This window comes from Hyperolius riggenbachi, chromosome 1 (assembly GCF_040937935.1).
Source record: "Hyperolius riggenbachi isolate aHypRig1 chromosome 1, aHypRig1.pri, whole genome shotgun sequence".
Lineage (NCBI taxonomy): Eukaryota > Metazoa > Chordata > Amphibia > Anura > Hyperoliidae > Hyperolius > Hyperolius riggenbachi.
Window position 1 is genome coordinate 104,688,011 of NC_090646.1, and position 24,170 is coordinate 104,712,180.

The window sequence follows — 24,170 nt, forward strand, 5'->3', positions numbered from 1 at the left end:
ACAGTTGATGAGCAAGTGTTACAGACAGTGCTGCAAAGGCTGATCACCTAAGGAGTAGGTGACAGCTCTAGAGATTCCTCGCTAATGGCTAGGCCCACTAGTGAGGACAGGAAGGTCAGACTAGCAGGGTAGGCAACGTACGGACTGATAAAGTACAAAGACGGAAGGCTGATTCAAGGTTAGGTACAGGCAGAGTCGGCAACAGTAATCAGATAGGCAGAGGTACCGAATCAGCAAACAGGAGAGTAGTCAAGGAAGCGGAAGGTTATAACAGATAAACAATAGCAATATAGCAATATCCTAGTCTAGGTGTGAAGTCCTTGGTTTCAACACCTGGGATCTAGTCTAAGGTATAGAACACAGATAACTAGAGATGTCGCGAACGGTTCGCCTGCGAATGGTTCCAGGCGAACTTTGGGGGTTCGCGTTCGCCTGCAGCAGGCGAACTTTTGCGGAAGTTCGATTCGCCCCATAATGCACTATGAGGGTCAACTTTGACCCTCTGCATCACAGTCAGCAGGCACATTATAGCCATTCAGGCTACACTAAGCCCTGGAGCCCCACCCCCCCCTTACATAAGGCAGGCTGCGGCGGCCATTAGCCTCACTCGTGTGCCTGCTAGAGACAGACTAGGGACAGCTGCTGCAGACTTGTTCTTCTAGGGACAGATTAGTTAGGTTCTTGGCTGCTTAGCTTTCTCCTGGCTGATTATTATTGCTTTTATAGCACCCCTCAACAGCCCTTTTCAGAGCTCATCCTGTACTTTTTTTTTTTTTCTGTGTGTCAAACTGACACTTTTGTTGCATGCACAGCCTTGCTAATTTATAGTGTGTGTGCCACTGCCAGCAGCCCGGCACATTCAGGGACTACCTGTGCGTGTAACAGGGAGCTGCACATTGTACTATCCAGTACTGCATATACTCAGTACCTGTTGTGTTTACTTAACCCACCTCATCACTGCATATACCTAGCTTTGTGTTGAGTGAACCCAGCTCACTGCATCTTACTACCTGTTGTGTTGAGTGAACCCACCTCACTGCATCTAAGTACCTTTACTGTTCAGTGAACCCAGCTCACTGCATCTAACTACCTGTTGTGTTGAGTGAACCCACCTCACTGCATCTAAGTACCTTTACTGTTCAATGAACCCAGCTCACTGCATCTAACTACCTGTTGTGTTGAGTGAACCCACCTCACTGCATCTAAGTACCTTTACTGTTCAGTGAACCCAGCTCACTGCATCTAACTACATGTTGTGTTGAGTGAACCCACCTCACTGCATCTAAGTACCGTTACTGTTCAGTGAACCCAGCTCACTGCATCTAACTACCTGTTGTGTTGAGTGAACCCACCTCACTGCATCTAAGTACCTTTACTGTTCAGTGAACCCAGCTCACTGCATCTAACTACCTGTTGTGTTGAGTGAACCCACCTCACTGCATCTAAATACATTTACTGTTTAGTGAACCCAGCTCACTGCATCTAACTACCTGTTGTGTTGAGTGAACCCACCTCACTGCATCAAAGTACCTTTACTGTTCAGTGAACCCAGCTCACTGCATCTAACTACCTGTTGTGTTGAGTGAACCCAGCTCACTGCATATACCTAGCATCCCCCCGAGATGGACAAAATGGACAAACCAGGTAGAGGAAGAGGTAGAGGCAGACCCAGAGGTAGGCCACCAGGCACCGGCAGGTCTGTGCGAGGTGGTGTTGCTGTGATTTCATGCGGACCTGGCCCAAAATACAGTGCTCAGAAGAAGGCGCATGTCATTACTTCCCAAGATCAGGACGTGCTTGACTATTTAACACAGAACACCTCATTTCCCGCAGCCACCAGCGCTACAACAAGCACCACATCCGCTGCATTTGACACTTCGCAGGAGTTATTTGGTGGTGGTGGTGAAATCACTGATTCCCAGCCACTACTGCAACAACAACAAGAAGGTGCAGGTACACCACCTCATACGTCTGAGTTAGGTGGTGATAGTATGGACGTATCGTGTGAGGAGGGGGATGATGAACCACCTGAAGTTGGTGCAGTTGAGGAAAGCGATGCTGGGCAGGAGGATTATGATGATGATTATACAGCAGCCACGTATGTTCCTGGTAGAGGAGATGACCAGGGGGACAGTTCAGAGGGGGAGTCAGAGAGGAGTAGGAGGAGACAACTCCATGATAGAAGCAGAGGGAGCTCATCCTCAGAAACAGCTGGGGGCAGTGTCCGGCGCCATGTATCGCCAGCTATAGACAGCCAGCCAACATGCCCTTCAACGTCAGCTGCTGATGCCACCGTAGCGGCATCACCCCAGGGGGGCTTAGCGGTTTGGAAATGTTTTAACATGTGTGTCTCAGATCGGAGCAAAGCCATCTGTTGTCTCTGCCAGCAAAAATTGAGCTGTGGAAAGGCCAACTCTCATGTAGGGACAAGTGCCTCTTGCCCGGCGTCTGACAGCTGGCGTGGCGGAACTATTAGCTCGCCAGCTATTACCACACAAGCTGGTGGAGTTGGAGGCATTCCATAAGTTTGTGGCCATTGGTACACCACAGTGGAAGATACCAAGCCGCAATTATATTTCACAAAAGGCCATACCCAAACTTTACCGTGCAGTTGAGAGGCAAGTGGTGTCATCTATTGCGAAGAGCGTTGGGTCAAGGGTCCACCTGACCACGGATGCCTGGTCTGCCAAGCACGGGCAGGGCCACTACATTACATACACAGCCCATTGGGTCAACCTGGTGACCAATGGCAGCAAGCAGGGAGTACGTGGCTGCGCAGCGGACCAACTTGTCACACCTCCGCAGCTTGCAGGCAGGCCTCCAGCCACCTCCTCTCCACCTGCTGCCACCTCTTTGCTGTCGTCATCCTCCTCCTCCTCCTTGGCTGGTGCCACGATCTCCTCTCCAGCTACACAGCCCCAGCACCCCAGGGCCTATGCTGCATGCCAGGTACGACGGTGTCACACAGTGTTAGACATGTCTTGCCTGAAAGCGGAGAGTCACACTGGAGCAGCTCTCCTGGCTGCTCTTAACAAACAGGTGGAGCAATGGCTGACCCCGCACAAGCTTGAGATCGGCAACGTGGTGTGTGACAGCGGCAGCAATCTCATTTCTGCGTTGAATTTGGGAAAGCTGACACACATACCCTGCATGGCACATGTGCTGAATCTGGTCGTGCAAAGATTTGTGTCCAAGTACCCAGGCTTAGAGGATGTCGTGAAGCAGGCCAGGAAGTTGTGTGGGCATTTCAGGCGCTCTTACAAGGCCATGGCACGCTTTGCGGACATTCAGCGTAGAAACAACTTGCCGGTGAGACACCTGATTTGCGATAGCCCGACTCGCTGAAATTCCACCCTGCTGATGTTCTCTCGCCTGCTAGACCAGGAGAAAGCCGTCACCCAGTACCTGTATCATTACAGTACAAGGACACAATCTGGGAGGATGGGGATGTTGTGGCCCAACAACTGGACACTGATGCGAAATGCATGCAGGGCCATGGAGCCCTTTGAGGAGGTGACCAAACTGGTGAGTCGCGCTGAGGGCACCATCAGCGACTGATGGTGATGAGGAAGGTGTTTCTGTGGAGGAGGAAGAGGCGGCGGAAGAAGAACAACCACGGCAGCCGTCACAGGGGGCTTCTGCTGCTCCACGTTCCCGTGGTATTGTTCGTGGCTGGGGGGAGGAAGAGGAGTTGCGTCCCGTCACTGAGGAAGAGCAAGAGGAGATGGAGAGTAGGTCTGCATCCAGCTTTGTGCAGATATCCTCTTTCATGTTGTCCAGCCTGTTGAGGGACCACCGTATCAAAAAACTCAAGGCGAATGACCTGTACTGGGTGGCCACGCTACTAGACCTTCGGTACAGGCACAAAGTGGCGGACCTGTTACAAACTCAACAGAAGGAGGAAAGGATGCAGCACTTGCAGAACAAGCTGTCGATGATGCTTTACAATGCGTTTAAGGGTGATGTGGCTGCACAACGCAATCAAGGTACCACTGGCAGTAACCCTTCTCCTCCCAAGTCCACGCAGGCAAGGACAGGACGCTCCAGCGATCTCAGGGTGATGTCGGACATGCGGACATTCTTTAGTCCAACTCCTTGCCATAGTCCTTCCGGATCCACCCTCCACCAACGCCTGGACCGGCAGGTAGCTGACTACCTGGCCTTGAGTGTGGATGTAGACACTGCGAAAAGCGACGATGAACCCTTGGACTACTGGTTGCACAGGCTTGACCTGTGGCTAGAGCTGTTCCAATTTGCCATACAACCTCTCTCTTGCCCTGCCGCAAGAATCCTGTCAGAAAGGACCTTCAGTGCAGCTGGAGGCATAGTTACCGAGAAGAGAAGTCGCCTAAGTCACGACAGTGTTCAGTACCTGACCTTTATCAAAATGAATGAGGAATGGATCCCGGAGGGCTACTGCACGACCGAAGACTAAGTCAGTCCCCACACACAGCATCTCTGCCTACAGGCCGCTTGCCTTCTCCGCCACCACCAACAGGGTCCAGGACTCTAGACGAATTCCTGAATTTTTAAGGCCGCTGCTAGCAGCGGCCGCTACACTAATTTTTCTGGTGCGTGTACATGCCTGCCTAATTTTTCTGGCTGCACTGCGGGCGGCTGCAACAAATAAACAAAAGGAATGTACATGTGCCCATCCCCCTTCATGATCATTACCTTGCCGCGGTGAAGGGTCTTGCGTATCACAATGAAGCAATGACCGCCGGCTATTTGAGTGTCTCGGGTGGGGGTGGCACACAAAAGATAATAAGGTCGTTGCTTCATTGTGGTCAGACCAAATTTGATCAGCTGGACAGTCACTGTTCTATCATTGAGCTACCACAGCCCGGCGACCATATGGGCTTGAAAAACGCCACGGCCTACACTCTGGCCACGGTACACACCAGTCCAGCGCGGCCGTCACTACGCAAACAGCTGTTTGCGGTGCGTTACACAGTGAGTTTGGTGTGTCAGTGTGAAGCAGAACTCTAATTACACTCCCTGATTGATGTATACCCATGCAAGATGTTTGAAAGCACTTTAGGCCTGCAATTTAGCATTCAATGTGATTTCTGCCCTTAAAACGCTGCTTTGCGTCAAATCCAGATTTTTCCCTGGGACTTTGGGCATGTGTCCCACTCCGCCATGCCCCCCTCCAGGTGTTAGACCCCTTGAAACATCTTTTCCATCACTTTTGTGGCCAGCATAATTTTTTCTATTTTTCAAAGTTCGCATCCCCATTGAAGTCTATTGCGGTTCGCAAACTTTTACATGAACCGAACCTTCCGCGAAGGTTCGCGAGCCAAAAATCGGAGGTTCGCGACATCTCTACAGATAACACAATGCGATTAGTACTTTAAGCTATCAACGGAAACTGGCTAAGTGTGGATCCCCAGCTCCAGCTGGTTCTAGCACACTGTATGATCTGACTAGGGTCTGAGTGCTAACACGTTAGCATTTGCAACAGCAGACAACCAGCAACTGACAGGCAAGTCCTAAATATACTCAGAGCGCTCCACAGCGCTGCCGCAGCCACTCAGCCAATCCGGAGCACTACTGGAGTCAGCTGACCGGCTGATCAGCTGACTCCCCTTTTACTTGCATAAAGGTCCTGTCACCTGGCGCGCGTACGTGCGTAGCTCTCAATCTATGTGCACTAGAAGGACCAGGCAAAGCAGCAGCATGTAGCTGCGTGGCAGAGGCCACCGGCTAATACGCGGAGATAGCCGCCATGCCGCTTGGCCATGCGGCGATATCTCCACTATCCTTTACAGTCACGGTTTCTCTTTAAGTTGTCCTGGCTGACTATGTGAAGTTTAGAGAGGCAAATTGAAAATATTATTCTTTAAATTGTGAAATAACCAGGAAAATTAAACTGTTTAGATCAGTTTTAGCATTTACTGAGTACCCCAGTTATTGATAGACCAAGTTAGGTTAATGACAGACCCTGAATATTTAGGTGGCTCAATAAGCACTTTTCTTCTCACTGACATACTGCTTTCTTTTCACTGTGAATGGGATACCTCCTAGTCATCCTAGTGTGATAGGAAGCGCTATTGCTACTAACAAAAACAGTTTGCAATAAACGATATGAAGCCGTATCTGCCTAACTGTAGACTAGAAAATAATCCCAATGTTGCAGTTACTTAGACTTACTTTGTTTCTGTTATTGAATTATGATGCTATACTTCACACAATATCAATATTACCAGTACTACCGCCAGCAGTGTACCCTGAGTTGCGCTACTCGCATGACCTGCAGTACTCAAGTAATGCAAGCATTGCTACGGTAATGCATATTTTTAATGTAGGTTGCCGTAGCAAAATTTGCGTTACTCAAGTGCTGCGGGCTCGCGCTAACAGCATAATGGTGACCACTAATGATACAATCTTTTTCATCCAATCTTACCAAACCTATGTAGTATAAGGGTAAATTGAGTGAATATACTGAATGGATGCTTCAGGCAGCTACCTTATGTTACATGGAAATGGTAAGATTGGATGAAAAAGATTGGATCGTTAGTGGCCACCTTAACTCGTGGCACACTGCTGGTGGTAGTATCGGTAATATTGTCGTGTGCTGTCTCCACTGGTTAGTGCATCAGTCCCATGATAACTATATTTCTCCTTTTTAAACCTGTTTTGCCTCTAGATTATTGCACTTCTATGCCACAGTTCACATTGTATTTTCATGCTGACCCCTTTTTGAACATAGCTTTATATGCAATGTTTTCATACATTTTGTTTTTTACAAAAAAAATATAATTATTGAAACTAGAATAACTCTGGTCATAATGTAACTCTCTTAATATTGTTTTCAAGAAGTTATTAAAGCAGCAACATTATTATGGAGCAACATATCCCTGAGTTATCAATGAAACTTGCACAGCATAAATATACACTACATCTAGTGTATTGTACATGAGTTTATCAGAGATCCTGTTGCTGAGAGGAAAGGTAAAAGAAAAGGTGGAAAAAGAACAAATCACCACCCAGCGAGCCTGAAAGGTGAGGGAAAAGAAGAAAAAGAAGGGGGGGGAAATGAGAAAAGCACAACTATAAACTATAACAGTATAATACTAGGATCCCTTTCTGTTAAAGATAGAGGTGAAACTCGAAAAATTAGAACACTGTGCAAAAGTTCATTTATTTCAGTAATTCAACTTAAAGGCCTCTTGCACACTGCATACATTTCCGATTCCGATTCCGCTTTTTAATCTGTTTTTACATCCGATTCCGATTCAGATTTTTAATCTTTACTGCATGCTGCGTTTTTTGATCCGTTTTTCTGTTGAATGTATTCAGGGAAAATCGGAAACGGAATTGGAAACGGAATCGGAAACGGAATCGGAATACGGATTTGCAGTGTGCAGGGAGCCAAAAGGTGAAAATAATAAATGAAATAGGAACCCTTTGTTGGTGTTTTGGATTACTTAGCTAATTAGAGGCTGACACTTTGAGCCTACAATATTGAACATTTTCACAATAGTCTAATGGTCTGAGATTTTGATTTTGGAGTTCTCATAAATTATAAGCTATAATCATCAAAATTATAACAAGTAAAGGCTTGAAATATCTCGCTTTGCATGCTATGAGTCTATTTCATATATTAGTTTTACCATTGAAATATATGGACTGTTGTACAATATATATTCACATTTTTCCGAGTTTCACCTGTACATGATAAAAACGATTTTAATTGTATACCAAAATTAATTTATTCTGATCAATGCTTCTGAAAATAAAACATCTGAGGATAGAAGGATAAAGGGAAAGACTACTCCAAAGAAGGATAGTTTAGAGCTAAGTTGAAGGTATGTTATAAAAAGCCTACCATTCTGCGACAACACAGCAAACTTGGTGTAGCTTTCCTTCACCTCTTCCAGCTCATCATTAATAGATTCTTCTACGACAAAGAAGTCAGCCCTATGTTCTGCTTCTCTATGAAGTTCTTCAAAACACTTCTTTAACTTATGCAGCTCAAAGTCAAATTCTATAAGAAAAAAAGAACAGGGAAAAAAAGATATGCACTACATTAGTTATAAATAGTCACATGTATATTTACAGTCTTTTTAAAGAGACTCTGAAGCGAGAATAAATCTCGCTTCAGAGCTCATAGTTAGCAGGGGCATGTGTGCCCCTGCTAAAATGCCGCTATCCCGCGGCTAAACGGGGGTCCCTTCACCCCCAAACCCACCCCTGCAAAATCAATGACCAACTTGGTCGTAAATTTTGCTCTTCCTGGAGGCAGGGCTAACGGCTGCAGCCCTGCCTCTCAGCGCGTCTATCAGACGCGCATCGCCGCCTCTCCCCCGCCCCTCTCAGTGAAGGAAGACTGAGAGGGGCGGGGGAGAGGCGGAGGTACGCGTCTGATAGACGCGCATGAGGCAGGGCTGTGGCGGTTAGCCCTGCCCCAATGCGGAAGCGCTCCCCCGCTGCAAGGAGGGGATTTGGGGGTGAAGGGCCCCCCGTTAAGCTGCGGGATAGCGGCGGTGTAGCAGGGGCACACATGCCCCTGCTATCTATGAGGTCTGAAGCGAGATTTATTCTCCCTTCAGACTCTCTTTAACTAATTTACTAACACTAAGGTTCCAGTTTGGTGTTTACATGAAAACAGTGAAAGTAAAAGTGATTCACGAAACCTCGCCTGCACACTTTAAAGAGGAACTTTAACCTCCTTTCCCATGAGTAATCATTACCTTTCCCAAATAGATCATCAGGTGGATCTGTACGGCTGATATTGTGGTGAAACCCCTCCCACAGTGTTATGTAATCACTGTGGTCCTGACAGTTAAGGCGCGTACACACGACATACCGCCGCAAGCAACAGGTCTGTCAGACCCTCCCGCTGTGCGGACGTTCAGCCGCTGAGCGAATCATTCAGAAACAGCCTTATCACTATGCCGACAGCGTGTACACATGTGCTACTGTCGGATGAACGTCCGCCCAGCGGGAGGGTGTAACGGATCCGTCGCTTGCGGCGGTATGGCGTGTGTACGCACCTTTAGCTGTCTGTGAACCTTGTTGCAATTCAGGAAATAATTGCTTTTCCAACTGCCAAGCAAGCAGTATCTCCCTCTGTGCATAGAACTCTCAGTAACGAACATTCCATACAGATCATCTGGCAGAACTAAAGATGTCACCGCCAGTGATAAATTTCAGAATGTAAATCAAGCAGTGGAAAGATTTTACAATTGGCAAACATTGCCTAAATAATCTATAAATGAATGTGCTAAAAATTATTCAGAATGTAATTTGCATTACAGTTCCTCTTTAAAAGCTTTCTACTATTAGATTACAGCAGTTGCAAATTGCCATCCATGTCATGTCATATCAGACAGTAGCTGAGATGTAAGTAAAGCATGGGTCTTTTGATTACATCTGTCTGTGTCTGTAAGCACACACTTAGAACTTTTTGTAAATAAAAATCCAAGAAAGCATACCATTTTCAAATCAGAATATTATCCCTACCGCTGCTGAGAACCTAATTGCTCATGCTCAGTTGCTCAGTGCTCACTACTATACTGTTATTTATTGAATATGTTGTTCTAGTTTTTGTTTTAGTTTATTGGACAAAATCCATAACCAATCATACATGCCATTTTTTTGTTCATTGCACTGTACAGTATTAATATATATTTTACTTAGTAGCCCTCCATGTCCCTGTAATCCTGCTATATTGCATGAGGCCACATGTCTTCTAATGGTGTTACAGGATTTTGGGTCGCATTCTATTATGTTGTTCAATACTGGAGAGCCTTAGTAAATCAAAACCACAGTCAAGTTATTGACACTCTGGAACTATGAAAGATTGCTTTAACCTTTGCTCATGCAGAAGAGTGGGATTAGAATCCCTTGGCCTGATGTCCTAAAATTCCAGTTTAGGAACTTTTTCCACTGACAATTACAATCTCACAGCCTTATATACTAGTATTCATCACAACACTGGTTTGGGTGCGACAGCACATTATCTCTATTCTGATCTCAAAATTACGCTAAAACAAACGAATTTCCTTCTTCAGGCCACTCAATTCATGTTAGCACACAATAGTTTTTACTTTCAGAACAATATCATTCTCCAAACCAAAGGAACAGTGATGGGGCAAATTTTGCACCGTCCTATGCAAACCTCACGATGCTGTCTTTTGAACAGTCATTTCTTTCAGGCAACCCCCTTTCTAAAAACAACATACATTGGGCTTGATTCCCTAACCGGCGCTAAGCCGGTTAGTGAGCCCTATCAGTTAGTGGGCGCAAACTACGGCACTAAGTAGTTTGCGCCCTCACACCAGTCTCAGTCCCGCTCACTGTGCGCGCAGTGCGGGTGCGCCTATATTAGTGCGCGGTGCTACGATAACGTCGCACCCGCTGCCTCTTGATAACAGCGCATCGGGTGCCCCTGAAACGTTATCGTCGCACCGCGCACTAATATAGACGCACCCGTGCTGCGCGCAGTGAGCGGGGCTGCGCGCAAAGTAGCTTTGCGCGCACTGGGGCAAAAAATGGCTTTTCACACCGGCGCTAACACTTAGCGCCAGTTAGTGAATCAAGCCCATTGTTGGCACTATTCTGATGATGACATCATCATTATATGGGATGGCTCACCCAATGATGCACTGCAACTAGTTGATTCCATTAACAATAATGATTAGGGTCTCTCCTTCTCTGCCAATATTAACCAACAGAACATAGACTTTTTGGACCTCTCCTTGTATACTGAAAACAATCAAATTAAGTCTACTAATTTAGTTAACTTTATTTGGATGAAAACTCTTATTTTTGTTACAAGAGTTCCCACCACAAGCCTTGGAAAAGCAACATTGCTTTTGGGAAATTCTGACTTTTGGGTATTTCCTAGAAAACTCATATAACTGCCTGACTTGGACCAAAGTACTCATACATCAATCATTCCCAAAAAGTAAATACGAATAGAAACCATCTTTCATTCAGCAGCTTTTAAGATTAGTTATTTATAAGCTCTGGAGAGACCCCTATCTCAAACAGATTCTATAACTTAGGCCCAGACTAGTCTTTAGATGGACTCAGGAATATTCTGGCACCCAGTAGACTTAGAGCTAGAGATAGCCCGAACCTCCAATTTTCGGTTTGCGAACTTCCGCAAAAAGTTCGGTTCGCGCGAACTTCCGCGAAGCGCAATAGACTTCAATGGGGAGGCGAACTTGGAAAACTAGAAAAATTTATGCTGGCCACAAAAGTGATGGAAAAGATGTTTCAAGGGGTCTAACATCTGAGTTTTTGCATGGATGAGTGGGATAGACGCCAAAAATCCCGGGAAAAAAATCTGGATTTGACGCAAAGCAGCGTTTTAAGGGCAGAAATCACATTGAATGCTAAATTGCAGGCCTAAAGTGCTTTAAAACATCTTGCATGTGTATACATCAATCATGGAGTGTAATTAGAGTACTGCTTCACACTGACACACCAAACTCACTGTGTAACGCACCGCAAACAGCTGTTTGTGTTGTGACGGCGGTGCTGGACTGGTGCGCACTATGGCGAGAGTGCAGGCGACAGCGGTTCTCAAGCCCATATGGTCTCCAGGCTGAGGTGATTGTCCAGCTGATCGAATTTGGTCTGTCCACAATGAAACAATTACCTTATTATCTTGGGTGTGCTCCCCCCCCCCCCCGAGACATTCATATAGCCGGCGGTCATTGCTTCATTGTGATACGCAAGCCCCTTCACCGCGGCAAGGTAATGATCACGAAGGGGAATTGGCACATGTACATGCCTTTTGTTTTGTTGTTGCAGCCACAGTGCAGCCAGAAAAATTAGGCAGGCATGTACATGCACCAGAAAAACTAGTATAGCGCGGCCTTAAAAATTCAGGGATCCGCCTGGAGTCTTGAACCCTGCTGGTGGTGGCGGAGAAGGCAGTCAAGCGGCCTGCAGGCAGAGATGCTGTGTGGGGAGCGACTTAATCTTGGGGCAGGCAGTCACACGGCGTGCAGGCAGAGATGCTGTGTGTCGGGACTGACTTAGTCTTCGGGCAGGCCTGACCTTGCTTTGCAGACCACGTGGTCAGATGGTCCTTTGACCCAACGCTGTGTGCCAGAGATGACACCACTTGCCTTTCAACATCACGGTACAGTTTGGGTATCGCCTTTTTTGAGAAATAATTGCATATCTTCCACTGCGGTGTGTTGATTTGCTTTTGTGTGCTGCTTTCCTTCAGTTGGTCATCCTATTGCAGTTTGTGCTTTGTAATCATGTGCCTTCGTAAGGTAGTTGTCCCTACGCGGGTCTCGGTCTTTCCACGGCTCAATTTTTGGTGGCAGAGAGTGGCAGATGGCATTGCTCTCATCTGAGGCAGACACACAAAAAAATTTCCACACCGCTGAACCCTGGGGTGATGGCACTTCGGTGGTGACAGCCGACTGAGTGTTAAGTGGGGTGCCAGAATCAGAGCAGGAGGAGGAAGATATGTCCGCCATGCGGAAGCTGAGAAAGATGAGGTTTTCTGTGTTAAATAGTCAACTACGTCCTGACAATATTGGGGGTTGATGGCACGTGCCTTCTTCTGAACACTGTACTTTGGTCGCGGGCCAAGGCTGACTGTTTTCTTTTGGGGTTATTAATTTTTCTAATTCCTGTGATAGTGTTATGCCCTAAGGGCATGTCTTCTATGAATGACTCCATATGTAACATGTTTATTGTAACGGTAGGGTGTCGTAGCTCAGATGTCTGATTATGTGGTGATCTGCAGAATCACCAATAATGCAGACGCTATACCCGATTATGTGTGATCTGCAGAATCACCAATAATACCAGTATAGCAGACAAAGAGCAGGGTGTGTAGTTATTTGGTGCAACCGTAACTTTAATAGCAATGAGACCTCACCAGAGGGGCTGGTGAGGTAATAACAGTACACTAATCGTGCACTAGCGTACAAGCTCCAGCAAGCTGGAGAACAAAACTGAAGAGGCTGAATCTCCCGAGGAGCGAGTGATTCAGGATGTACTGCAGGCTAAGGGATACAGTAATACTACAATGACAGATTACCTGAGGAGCAGGCAATTAAGGCTGTACTGCGGCCTAGCAGAACTGATTCACCAGAGGAGCTGGTGTAGCTAACACCTCACCAGTGGCGAGGGCCCACTGATGAGTAGAATGGTCAGGCAGGCAAGGTTTGGCAACAGAGAGGTAAGTATCAGTACAAGATCGTGAGACAAGAGAGTAATCGATAATCAGGCAGAGGTTCAGCAACAGGAAGGTACGTATTGGTACAGAATCGTGAGACAAGAGAGTAATCAGTAATCAGGCAGAGGTTCAGCAACAGGTAGGCAGATAGGCGAAAGTACAGGATCAGAAAGCAGGATCAGAGTCAGAGTAATCACTAAGAGTCATACACAGGAGATCAAAACAGTAAATAATAACCTAGTCTGGGTGTGAAATCCTTAGCATCAACACCCGGGAACTAGTCTAAACAATCAACAATAGCAAAGTAGCAATATCCTAGTTTAGGTGTGAAATCCTTAGCATCAACACCAGGGAACTAGCCTAAGGTCTGATCGCTAACTTGCAAATATTCACGACAACAGACACCTGCAGAATGAAGCCTGGAGGCTTATGAAGCAAAGGAGACCCCACTGGCATGCCCCTCCTGAATCAGCCAATCCTGGGCGCCGTGGGACTCCTCTGACGTCAGCTGACCAGCAGGTCAGCTGACGTGCTTCCTCCCCGCATAAAGGTACCGTCTGTGCGCGCGCCTGCGCGCTAAGGCGACCCCCGGCAAGTGAGAAGGCTCCGGTCCTCGGCGTCCTGGACGCTGGACGGACGGATGGCCGCATGGAGGCAGGTGCGGCGGCGATGCTGTTCGCCGCAGCTGCCTCGTATATTACATTTATACATTGAATAATAACTTCTAGGAATGTAAATATATTCTATTTGCAGAGACTCCATCTGCGACATTTTACCTGCTATGTTTTAGCCATATATGTATTTCAATTTTTATATGCTGTGTTGGTTGCCATGGCAACCATTAGAATTATACTACCTGTGAGCTGAGATCCATCATCGGTTCTGGCCATATATGATATCCATTCAAGCACTGTCATTTTCCAGCACAGAAATTCCATTGCCATGGCAACTGACATTCAGTACTGCTGACATTTTTGTCCTGCAGCAATGTTCTTTGTCTAAATATCTCTATATGGTGGCATGCAAGTGGCCTGTGTTTAGTTATAATTAAGAGCATATAGCTCTGGCCTTTGCTGTGCATAAATTATACACGTTGATGAATGGAGCTGCTGGTAACTGAACCTTTGGCTGCATATTTTAATGCATTTTAATTTTTTTTTCTCTATTATGTCTTTTAACAATCACGTCTAATGACTTCTTCTGTGTAAGTTTAAGCTCTGAGCAGCCCTAATTGATCTTTTAGGCACTACAAGTGGCCTGAGGAAGTGGACTGTGAACTACGAAACACATTGCCTATGCAAAATAAATCTTGTTTACAATTCCTCCTAGTATAATTTGAAAGGGAGGGCCACCCCTTTTCTTATTTCAATTTTATTAGATTTCAGCAGATTTTTATCCTTCCTGGGCACCTCTTCTTCCTTCCAAAGTGGCTTGACCACCATTGGCACCAGTACCCTTTTTTATCAAGAAAGCGACACCAGAGCAAGACACCATCTTTGGGACATCCGAGTGGAGACGGGCTATAAAATTCTCCACCTCCCTGAAACGGTTAGTTCACTTTGAGCAAACTACCTTCGTGAATATTATTTCACTAATCCTGATCTTCCACTTTAGTGACATATTGCGCTATTAGGTTCCCATTGTCTCTTTGCTTTTTCCTCAAGGTGTTTAGTCACCTCATCTACCGTCCTCACAGGAGAGAAGTCACCTCAGCTACCATCCTCACAGGAGAGAAGTCACCTCATCTACCTTCCTCACAGGAGAGAAGTCACCTCATCTACCATCCTCATAGGAGAGAAGTCACCTCATACTGTCCTCACAGGAGAGAAGTCACCTCATCTATGGTCCTTACAGGAGAGAATACAATCATTTTCCCCCTGCACTTGATCCTCACAGAGATTTTTGGTTCGATTGATTCGAAAGTCCTATTCAATTGTACTGAATGAGAATTGCACCAAAAATGCAGCAGGCGTACTGTTACGTTCTCACCTCCTTCTTGTTCCAGCGTTGAGTCAGTTACTTCCGGAAGCCGGCACAAACGGACATGATTGAGGATGGTGTCTCCAAATTTCAACGCAATGCATGCAGACAGGCTTCCTCCAAAGTTTTCCAACAGACAGGCACATGTGAGACGCTTAGTGTACGCTCTCCAGCACCATCGCTAACCAGGAAGTGATTGGCTCTATTGTTAGAATCAATCGCTATTGGGTGGAAGTGTGTTCCATTGGACAGCAGTGTGGCTGACTCTTACTTATTGGCTGACGTCAGTATAAAAGCTTTGCTGTCAAATTTGCTGGTTACCTGTGATAGTTTTAGTCTCCCGAGGCTGAGCAGGGATGTGCCACACAGGGTGAAGACTGCAGTTGAGAATGGGGCATAAAGACACACAATGCATCACTTCTGAAGGTGTCCCTTTGTTGTCCCTGAAAGCCAAAACACAGCCCCAGAACCATTGGAAACCAATGATGCATCACAGGGGCGTTTCTAGGGTCTTTGGAGATCGGGGACACCTGTGGGCACCAGGCGGGGAGGTATATGACAAAATGGGCGTGGCCATGAGGTGAGTGGGCGTGGTCATGGGTGGGGCCAAATGTACATGAACTTAGCAGCGGTGTAAGCTACAGATAACGGGCCTGCCCATCGAAATATTGGATGGAGCCCCCTGTCCTTTATTTAGATAATTTACAATCAGTATAGGCATAGATCAAAGATGTATACGCACAATTTTGATTGGTCAATCACTGACCCCCAATTTTACCACCCCCGTGCAGTAAGTGGGCCAACAGACAATGAATTTTATGAACAGAGCTAAAATTGGCTAATCAAAATTGTATGTGTGTACCAGGCTTTACAGCTAATACTGTACATACTGAAAGTAGCAGGGATCAGCATACAATACAGCTGGTTTACAATCAGTAAAGGCACAGAGTAACACCTTACACTGTACACACTGAAGGTAAATCAGCACACAGTGCAGGCACTAGAGAACAGCGTATACTGTACATACTGTAGGCAGCATAATTCAGCACACTGCAGGTAGCGTGCCAAAAATATGAGGATCACGTTGTGCGGCGTGCTTATCGCGCCGCACCGAAAAATGGGTGGGCCATGGACCAGAATATAGGTGTGGTAATGGGTGGAGACAAATTTACATGAACCTAGCAATGGTGGGACATTAGATTATGACAGTGGTGGCGAACCTTTTGGAGGCCGAGTGCCCAAACTGCAACCCAAAAGTCACTTATCTATCGCAAAGTGGCAACAGCAATTTAAACTAAATACTGTACAAACGTTTTAACTCATACATGAACATTATGGAAAATCCAAGTTGAAAATAAACTGTGAAGATAAACAATTTCATCCATCCTACTCCTGAAAAATGTATTCAATTTTTTAGAACCTCCCAGTTTTATTTTCTGTTTTAAAAAGCTAAAAAAGTAGGTTTAATGCTATTGTATCATATGATAAGGATTCAGCTTTTCCCATAGTTTCGCAGTTAGCAATCATGTGACCCCCAACAAGACAAATTCAGCAATCATGAGACCCCCGACAAGACAAATTCAGCAATCGTGTGGGCCCTGACATGACAAATTCAGCAATCGTGAGGCCCCCGACATGACAAATTCAGCAATCATGAGGCCCCCGACATGACAAATTCAGCAATCATGAGGCCCCCAACATGACAAATTCAGCAATCATGAGGCCCCCAACAAATCATGAGGCCCCCAACAAGACAAATTCAGCAATCATGAGGCCTCCAACAAATCACGAGGCCCCCAACAAGACAAATTCCGCAATCTTGAGGCCCCCAACAAATCATAAGGCTCCTAACAAGACAAATTCACCAGTCATGAGGCACATAAATAGACAGCATTTCACATAAATAGGCAGAATACCCCCTTAATATGGTAGCCCCCCAAGTTAGGTAGTGAGTGACTGGGACCCCCAGGTTAGCTAGTGAGTGACAGGCGCCTCCAGTTAGGTAGTGAGTTACAGGGACCCCGATAGTGAGTGACAGGGAGCCCCTTTAGGTAGTGAGTGAGTGACAGGGAGCCCCTTTAGGTAGTGAGTGAGTGACATGGAGCCCCTTTAGGCAGTGAGTGAGTGCCAGGGAGCCCCTTTAGGCAGTGAGTGCCAGGGAGCCCCTTTAGGCAGTGAGTGCCAGGGAGCCCCTTTAGGTAGTGATTGAGTGCCAGGGAGCCCCTTTAGGTAGTGAGTGAGTGCCAGGGAGCCCCTTTAGGTAGTGAGTGAGTGCCAGGGAGCCCCTTTAGGTAGTGAGTGAGTGCAAGGGAGCCCCTTTAGGTAGTGAGTGAGTGACAGGGAGCCCCTTTAGGTAGTGAGTGAGTGACAGGGAGCCCCTTTAGGTAGTGAGTGCCAGGGAGCCCCTTTAGGTAGTGAGTGAGTGACAGGGAGCCCCTTTAGGTAGTGAGTGGGTGACAGGGAGCCCCTTTAGGCAGTGAGTAAGTGCCAGGGAGCCCCTTTAGGTAGTGGGTGAGTGCCAGGGAGCCCCTTTAGGTAGTGAGTGAGTGACAGGGAGCCCCTGTAGGTAGTGAGTGCCAGGGAGCTCCTTTAGGTAGTGAGTGAGTGACAGGGAGCCCCTTTAGGTAGTGAGTGAGTGACAGGGAGCCCCTTTAGGCAGTGAGTGAGTGCCAGGGAGCCCCTTTAGGTAGTGAGTCAGTGCCAGGGAGCCCCTTTAGGCAGTGAGTGAGTGCCAGGGAGCGCCTTTAGGCAGTGAGTGAGTGCCAGGGAGCCCCTTTAGGCAGTGAGTGAGTGCCAGGGAGCCCCTTTAGGCAGTGAGTGAGTGCCAGGGAGCCCCTTTAGGTAGTGAGTGAGTGCCAGGGAGCCCCTTTAGGTAGTGAGTGAGTGCCAGGGAGCCCCTTTAGGTAGTGAGTGAGTGACAGGGAGCCCCTGCCGCCGCCGCCGCTCCCCCCCTTACCTCGCACTCGCAGCCAGCAGACCTCAGGATCAGCGGCGACCCGACCAATACTAGCGGGCGCCGGACGCACCCGCTCTATATGCGGAAGTGATGTCACTTCCGTATATCAGTGCGGGCGCTGGGTCCTAGCGCCCGCACGATTGGTCGCCGCCTGATCGAGGTCTGAGCGACGCGGCGGCCAGCCCGCGGACAGAGGGGGTGAGCGGCGGCCAGGCGGCGCCTGTCAGAGACAGGGGCCTGGGTGCAATGCACCCGCCCAGGCGCGGCCCTGCGGGCACCCCTGGGGAAGAGATCCGTGGCACCTCAGGACAGATTGGGGGCACGTGCCTCCCAAAATAGGGCTAGCAACACCCCTGATGCATCAGTTTGTTAAAGAGAACCGAGGTGGGTTTGAAGAATATTATCTGCATACAGAGGCTGAATCTGCCTATACAGCCCAGCCTCTGTTGATATCCTAAACCCCCCTAAGGTCCCCCTGCACCCTGCAATCCCTCATAAATCACAGCCACGCTGCTGACAAACAGCTTGACAGAGCTGGCTGTGTTTATCTCTATAGTGTCAGTCTGCTGCTCTCCCCGCCTCCTGTAGAACTCCAGTCCCCGCCTGCATCCCTTCCCTCCCTGCTGATTGGAGGGAAGGGACGGGGGCAGGGACCGGAGCTATGCAGGAGGCGGGGGAGCAGCTGAGACTGACACTACAGATGTAAACACAGCCTCACAGCACGGCTGTGATTTATGATGGATTGCGTGTTATCTCTGATAAGTCGTGTTGACGGCCATGCTATGCGTTAGCACGGTTTAGTGAATCAACCCCATTGACTCCAAATACTTCATGTTAGATCCGAGTTTTGGTTCATTATTGTTCTGTTTTCTGATCAGATAGGGATCAATACTTTTGCCACATTGGTTGGTAACCTCTTAGTGTTTGGCTAGCTTTGATCCTCTCTGATCGGAATATGATCAGAGAGGGATCAATTCCTACAACACATAGCACATCAATGTTTAATACATTTAAGTAGGAAATGTATTGAAAATCGATTAGACCGCATTTCGTTTTTGATGCATCGTTTGATGCAATGCAATGTGACCGCCCATAAATCGACCACCACTCCTGCCCCTAATCAATGCAAATTTTTACTCCTTTCCAATCAATAGTCTAAATAGGTTTTAGGTCACAATTATACGCTATCAAGCAGACATGTTGAGGCTATAGTTTTCTGGCAGAGTCAAGCCGATTAATCAAATCAGCTAGAAATATAAGGGAAAAAAATCATAAATGATCTTTTATTTTATGTAAAGTTTGCAGCCTGACTCTCCTAAGCAAATGTACTGTTCAGGGGCCTTGCAGGCGTACATAATAAAAGGGTGCCTGCTAATTTGGAAGCCCAGGAAAGACGCCCAGGAAAGCCGATAGTAGAATATTGGTAAATTTACAGATATTCTCCTATTAAAGTGTAAAAAAGGATCATATAATATCGGTATTAAATACTCTAGCTAAACCTAAACCTACTCTCGCATAGAACCCTGCCCGACGCCTAACCCTAATCCCCCCCCCCCCCCCCCACACACACACACACGCACCGCACAGACTCTCTTCCCGACGCCTAATTGTCCCCCCACCCAGCACAAACACCCTACCCTACCTAGAACCTAATCTTACCCATGCCCCCAATCCTAAACATAACCACCCACCCTCCACGTCTAACCTTAACCCCCCACCTAACCTTAACGACCCCCCACCACCAATCAACGTACCAAAAGGGTATTGAAAAATGTACATTTTTTGTGTGCCGCCATAAGCGCCCATTGAAATAGCAGCACTAAGGGGTATTTTGGGGGTTTAAAGTGGTATGAAACACAGCATTTGTTCTTTGCTTTAAAATATTATGTGTGACAAAAAGGTTTTTTTGTGGCGTGTGCACACCATATGCCAACTGCAAAAACATTCAAATTGATGGTGCAACATCCAGATAAAAGTACATAGCTCAACAAGTATTGCTAAGAGGAAAAGAGGCTTTCGGGAGCAGCTCATCATAGTAGTAACACTCAACTTTTAATAGACTTCCATAAAAAATATTTCCATGCAGCAATAAAATAGTCAATATAAGCAGAAAAATACTTATTAGGCACATGCAGTCAAATAGAGGTGCAGTGGATGATCCTCCACACCTCTATTTGACTGCATGCGCCTGATAAGTATTTTTCTGCTTATATTTACTATTTTATTGCTGCATGGCAATATTTTTTATGGAAGTCTATTAAAAGTTGAATTTTACTACTATGATGAGCTGCTCCCGAAAGCCTCTTTTCCTCTTAGCAATACTTTAAAATATAATGTACAGCATATAATATACACATAAAGAGGAAAAGATGAGGCACAATTAATGCTATTGGTACCTTTTAATCACAAAGCACACAGACAGCGTGGTTAGCAGTGGGAGTTAACAAGCCTGACAGCTGTTTTCCCTAACAAACACTTCTTTAGAGGCTATAACAGTCGACAATCTTACCCAAGGGTCGTTCATCTTAAAGAGAAACTCCGACCAAAAATTTAACTTTATCCCAATCAGTAGCTGATACCCCCTTTTACTTGAGAAATAGAATGCTTTTCACAAACAGACCATCAGGGGGTGCTGTGTGACTGATTTTGTGCTGAAACCCCTCCCACAAGAAGCTCTGAATACCGCGGTACTCTGGGCAAACTGCCATAATGTAACAATGTTCACAGACAGGAATTAGCTGTTTACAGCTGTCTAACAGCCAGAACAGCTAGAAACAGCTACAGAACCTGCCCACAGTAACAATGTCACCATGTAATAAATGTCAGAATGTGAATCTGGGAGTGGAAAGATTTTACAATGAGCAAACACTGACTAAATCATTTATACATAATAATTGTAAAAATGAAGCACTTTTTTTATTACATTATTTTCACTGGAGTTCCTCTTTAAATAGTCTCACACCCCCCATATTGGTACGGTTCAAACGGCCACACCAGTTCGGCATCCTTAGCTCTGCCCCCCGGAAGTGACATGTGCATTACTCCAACCAATTGGTGAGCCGCGGGTCTCCCGCCTCTCTGAACATGATCTTGCCGTGGATCTGTTGTTATGGTGATCATTGACAACAGATTCAATAGTGAAACAAGGGGACACAATCGCCTGCTGCACACCTTAAACCTAATCAAAACAATAAACACAGAATTTAAAAACAGAGTTATGCAAGTAAATAATGAAACTCTTAACCACCCTGGCGTTCTGATAAGATCGCCAGGGAGGCTGCGGGAGGGTTTTTTTTAAATAAAAAAAAAACTATTTCATGCAGCCAACTGAAAGTTGGCTGCATGAAAGCCCACTAGAGGGCGCTCCGGAGGCGTTCTTCCGATCGCCTCCGGCGCCCAGAATAAACAAGGAAGGCCGCAATGAGCGGCCTTCCTTGTTTTGCTTACACCGTCGCCATAGCGACGAGCGGAGTGACGTCATGGACGTCAGCCGACGTCCTGACGTCAGACGCCTCCGATCCAGCCCTTAGCGCTGGCCGGAACTTTTTGTTCCGGCTGCGCAGGGCTCAGGCGGCTAGGGGGACCCTCTTTCGCCGCTGCTCGCGGCGAATCGCCGCAGAGCGGCGGCGATCGGGCAGCACACGCGGCTGGCAAAGTGCCGGCTGCGTGTGCTGCTCTTTATTTGGCGCAAATCGGCCCAGCAGGGCCTGAGCGGCAGCCTCCGGCGGTGATGGACGAGCTGAGCTCGTCCATACCGCCCAGGTGGTTAATGAAACATCAATATTTAGAGAGAAAACAATGCAATTAGTCCCAGCGGGCCACATGCCCTTGTCTCTGGAATAAATTTAGCTTCTTGCTGCAGCAACATTTTCCATGAAAGATTGGCCTCTATCGATCGTCTATCGTCTGTCCTTTTGGACCCTAGCACACTCTAATTACATGCAGGTGTACCCCTCCCTGTTTATTATCTTTACTTAAAGCGGAATATAACCCTGCATTTCAACTTTGCTCTAAAACATTATTTACAGCATATTATATGCAACCAGCATTTTTTTTTTTACTAGACCAGCATTGGAAGGGTTACACACAGAGGTTTAAAGTTCCATGGAGAGATATGCAGATACATCCGAAGTTCAGATAGATACATTTAACTAAATAGAATGTAACAAGTGAGAAATGTTACACACTCTTTGGCTGTCCTCCAGCTCCTGCACAGTCAGAGAGAGTGAGTCACATTCCACACTTAGATACATTTAAGTAAACAAAATGTATCTATGTAAGCTTCAGATGCGTCTGCATTTCTCTCCAGGAACTTTAAAGAGAGTCTGAAGCGAGAATAAATCTCGCTTCAGAGCTCATATTCAGCAGGGGCATGTGTGCCCCTGCTAAAACGCAGCTATCCCGCGGCTAAACGGGGGTCCCTTACCTCACAAATCCCCTCCGTGCAGCGGGGGATCTCTTCCACATTGAGGCAGGGCTAATGGCCGCAGCCCTGCCTCACGCGCGTCTGTCAGCGCGTATCTCCGCCTCTCCCCCGCCCCTCTTAGTCTTCCTTCAATGAGAGGGGCGGGGGAGAGGCGGCGATGCGCCGATGATTGACGGCGCTGAGAGGCAGGGCTGCAGCCGTTAGCCCTGCCTCAACCAACCGTAGATTTTGCAGGGGGGGATTTGGGGGGTAAGGGACCCCCGTTTAGCCGCGGGATAGCGGCGTTTTAGCAGGGGCACACATGCCCCTGCTGAATATAAGCACTGAAGCGAGATTTAGTCTCGCTTCAGTGTCTCTTTAAAGCTCTATGTGTAACCATTTCAATGCTGGTCTAGTAAAAGAAAATGCTGGTTGCATATAATATACTGTAAATAATGTTTTAGAGCAAAGTTGAAATGCAGGGTTATATTCCGCTTTAATTGTAGTGTTGTCCGGATCATGAACGATTCGGATCTTTGATCCAGATCTTTTTTGTGAGTCGAACCATCCGGATCACCACAATGAACGATTCGGTTCACAGTGGATGTCTGCTGGAAGAAACAGGAACTGCAGCTTCTGCTCAGGGTTGCTTGTAAACTACGCCAGCGCGAAACTACGCATCGTAGTACGCAACTACGCATCATAGTTCGTAGGCGAAGTTTAAGAACTACACGTACGCATTTCCGCGTAGTCGTAGCCCTGCCATGCGTAGCTTCCCCTGCTACGCGTAGTTGACGTTTGTATTGCGAAGTCAACTACGCGTGCGGTAACTGCATTTATATGGGTCATTGCGCATGCGCAGAAATTTTATTGCCGCATTGGATGTTGGAATGTATGCTTATATTAGTTTGTGTATGCGCATAGTTAGCAGATTATTGCGGAAATTTTCCGCATAAGGGCATAAGCGGTCGCATCAACTACACTACGCAATACGTGAAGCTTGCGTATTTTAATGCGTAGTCTACGGTATGCTAACGTAGCGAAGTGGCTGATTTCGGAGCCGTAGATTGCAAAGCGTATTTGCGTAAAAATACGCGTAGTTCCAGCGTAGCGAAGTTGGCTGACTACGACCATCCCTGCTTCTGCTGAGCTGTGAAGAGTTAGGGACTTGGGAGTGAGAGAAGCAACTCCTCCCAGCTCACTGAGGGTGAGGGATCACATTACAGCAGCATAAGCAGCAGCTCTTTGGTTACAAAGTTAATAACTCCTAGTCTCACACGCCCACTATCACTGCTGGCCATGTGTCCTCACACAGCTGCTATCACTGCTGGCCATGTGTACTCACACACCCACTATCACTGCTGGCAAGGTGAGAGGTATTTGGAGGCTGCCATATTTGTTTGCTTTTAAGCAATACCAGTTGCCTGGCAGCCCTGCTGACCCTGTGTCTCTAATACTTTTAGTCACAGACCCTGAACAAGCATGCAGCAGATCAGATACTCTGACTCAGGTTTTACTGAATTTGCCATATGCTTGTTCCTGGGTTTAGACTCAAACACTACTTATGTCAGATGATCAGCAGGGCTGCCAGGCAACTGGCATGGTTTACAAGGAAATAAATATGGCAGCTTCCATATCCTTCTCACTTAAGGTTCCCTTTAAAGGAGTAC

The 24,170-nt window shown here is 46.9% G+C and overlaps 1 protein-coding gene across 1 annotated transcript in view; it reads right to left on the bottom strand.

Moving 5' to 3' along the window:
- The window catches only part of LOC137557929 (uncharacterized), a 259,888-nt gene that overhangs the window by 222,628 nt on the left and 13,090 nt on the right, over window positions 1-24,170 (bottom strand). The window contains exon 2 of the mRNA XM_068271708.1: window positions 7,832-7,990. Within this exon, the coding sequence (XP_068127809.1) occupies window positions 7,832-7,990 (159 nt within the window). The remainder of the gene's footprint in view (window positions 1-7,831; window positions 7,991-24,170) is intronic.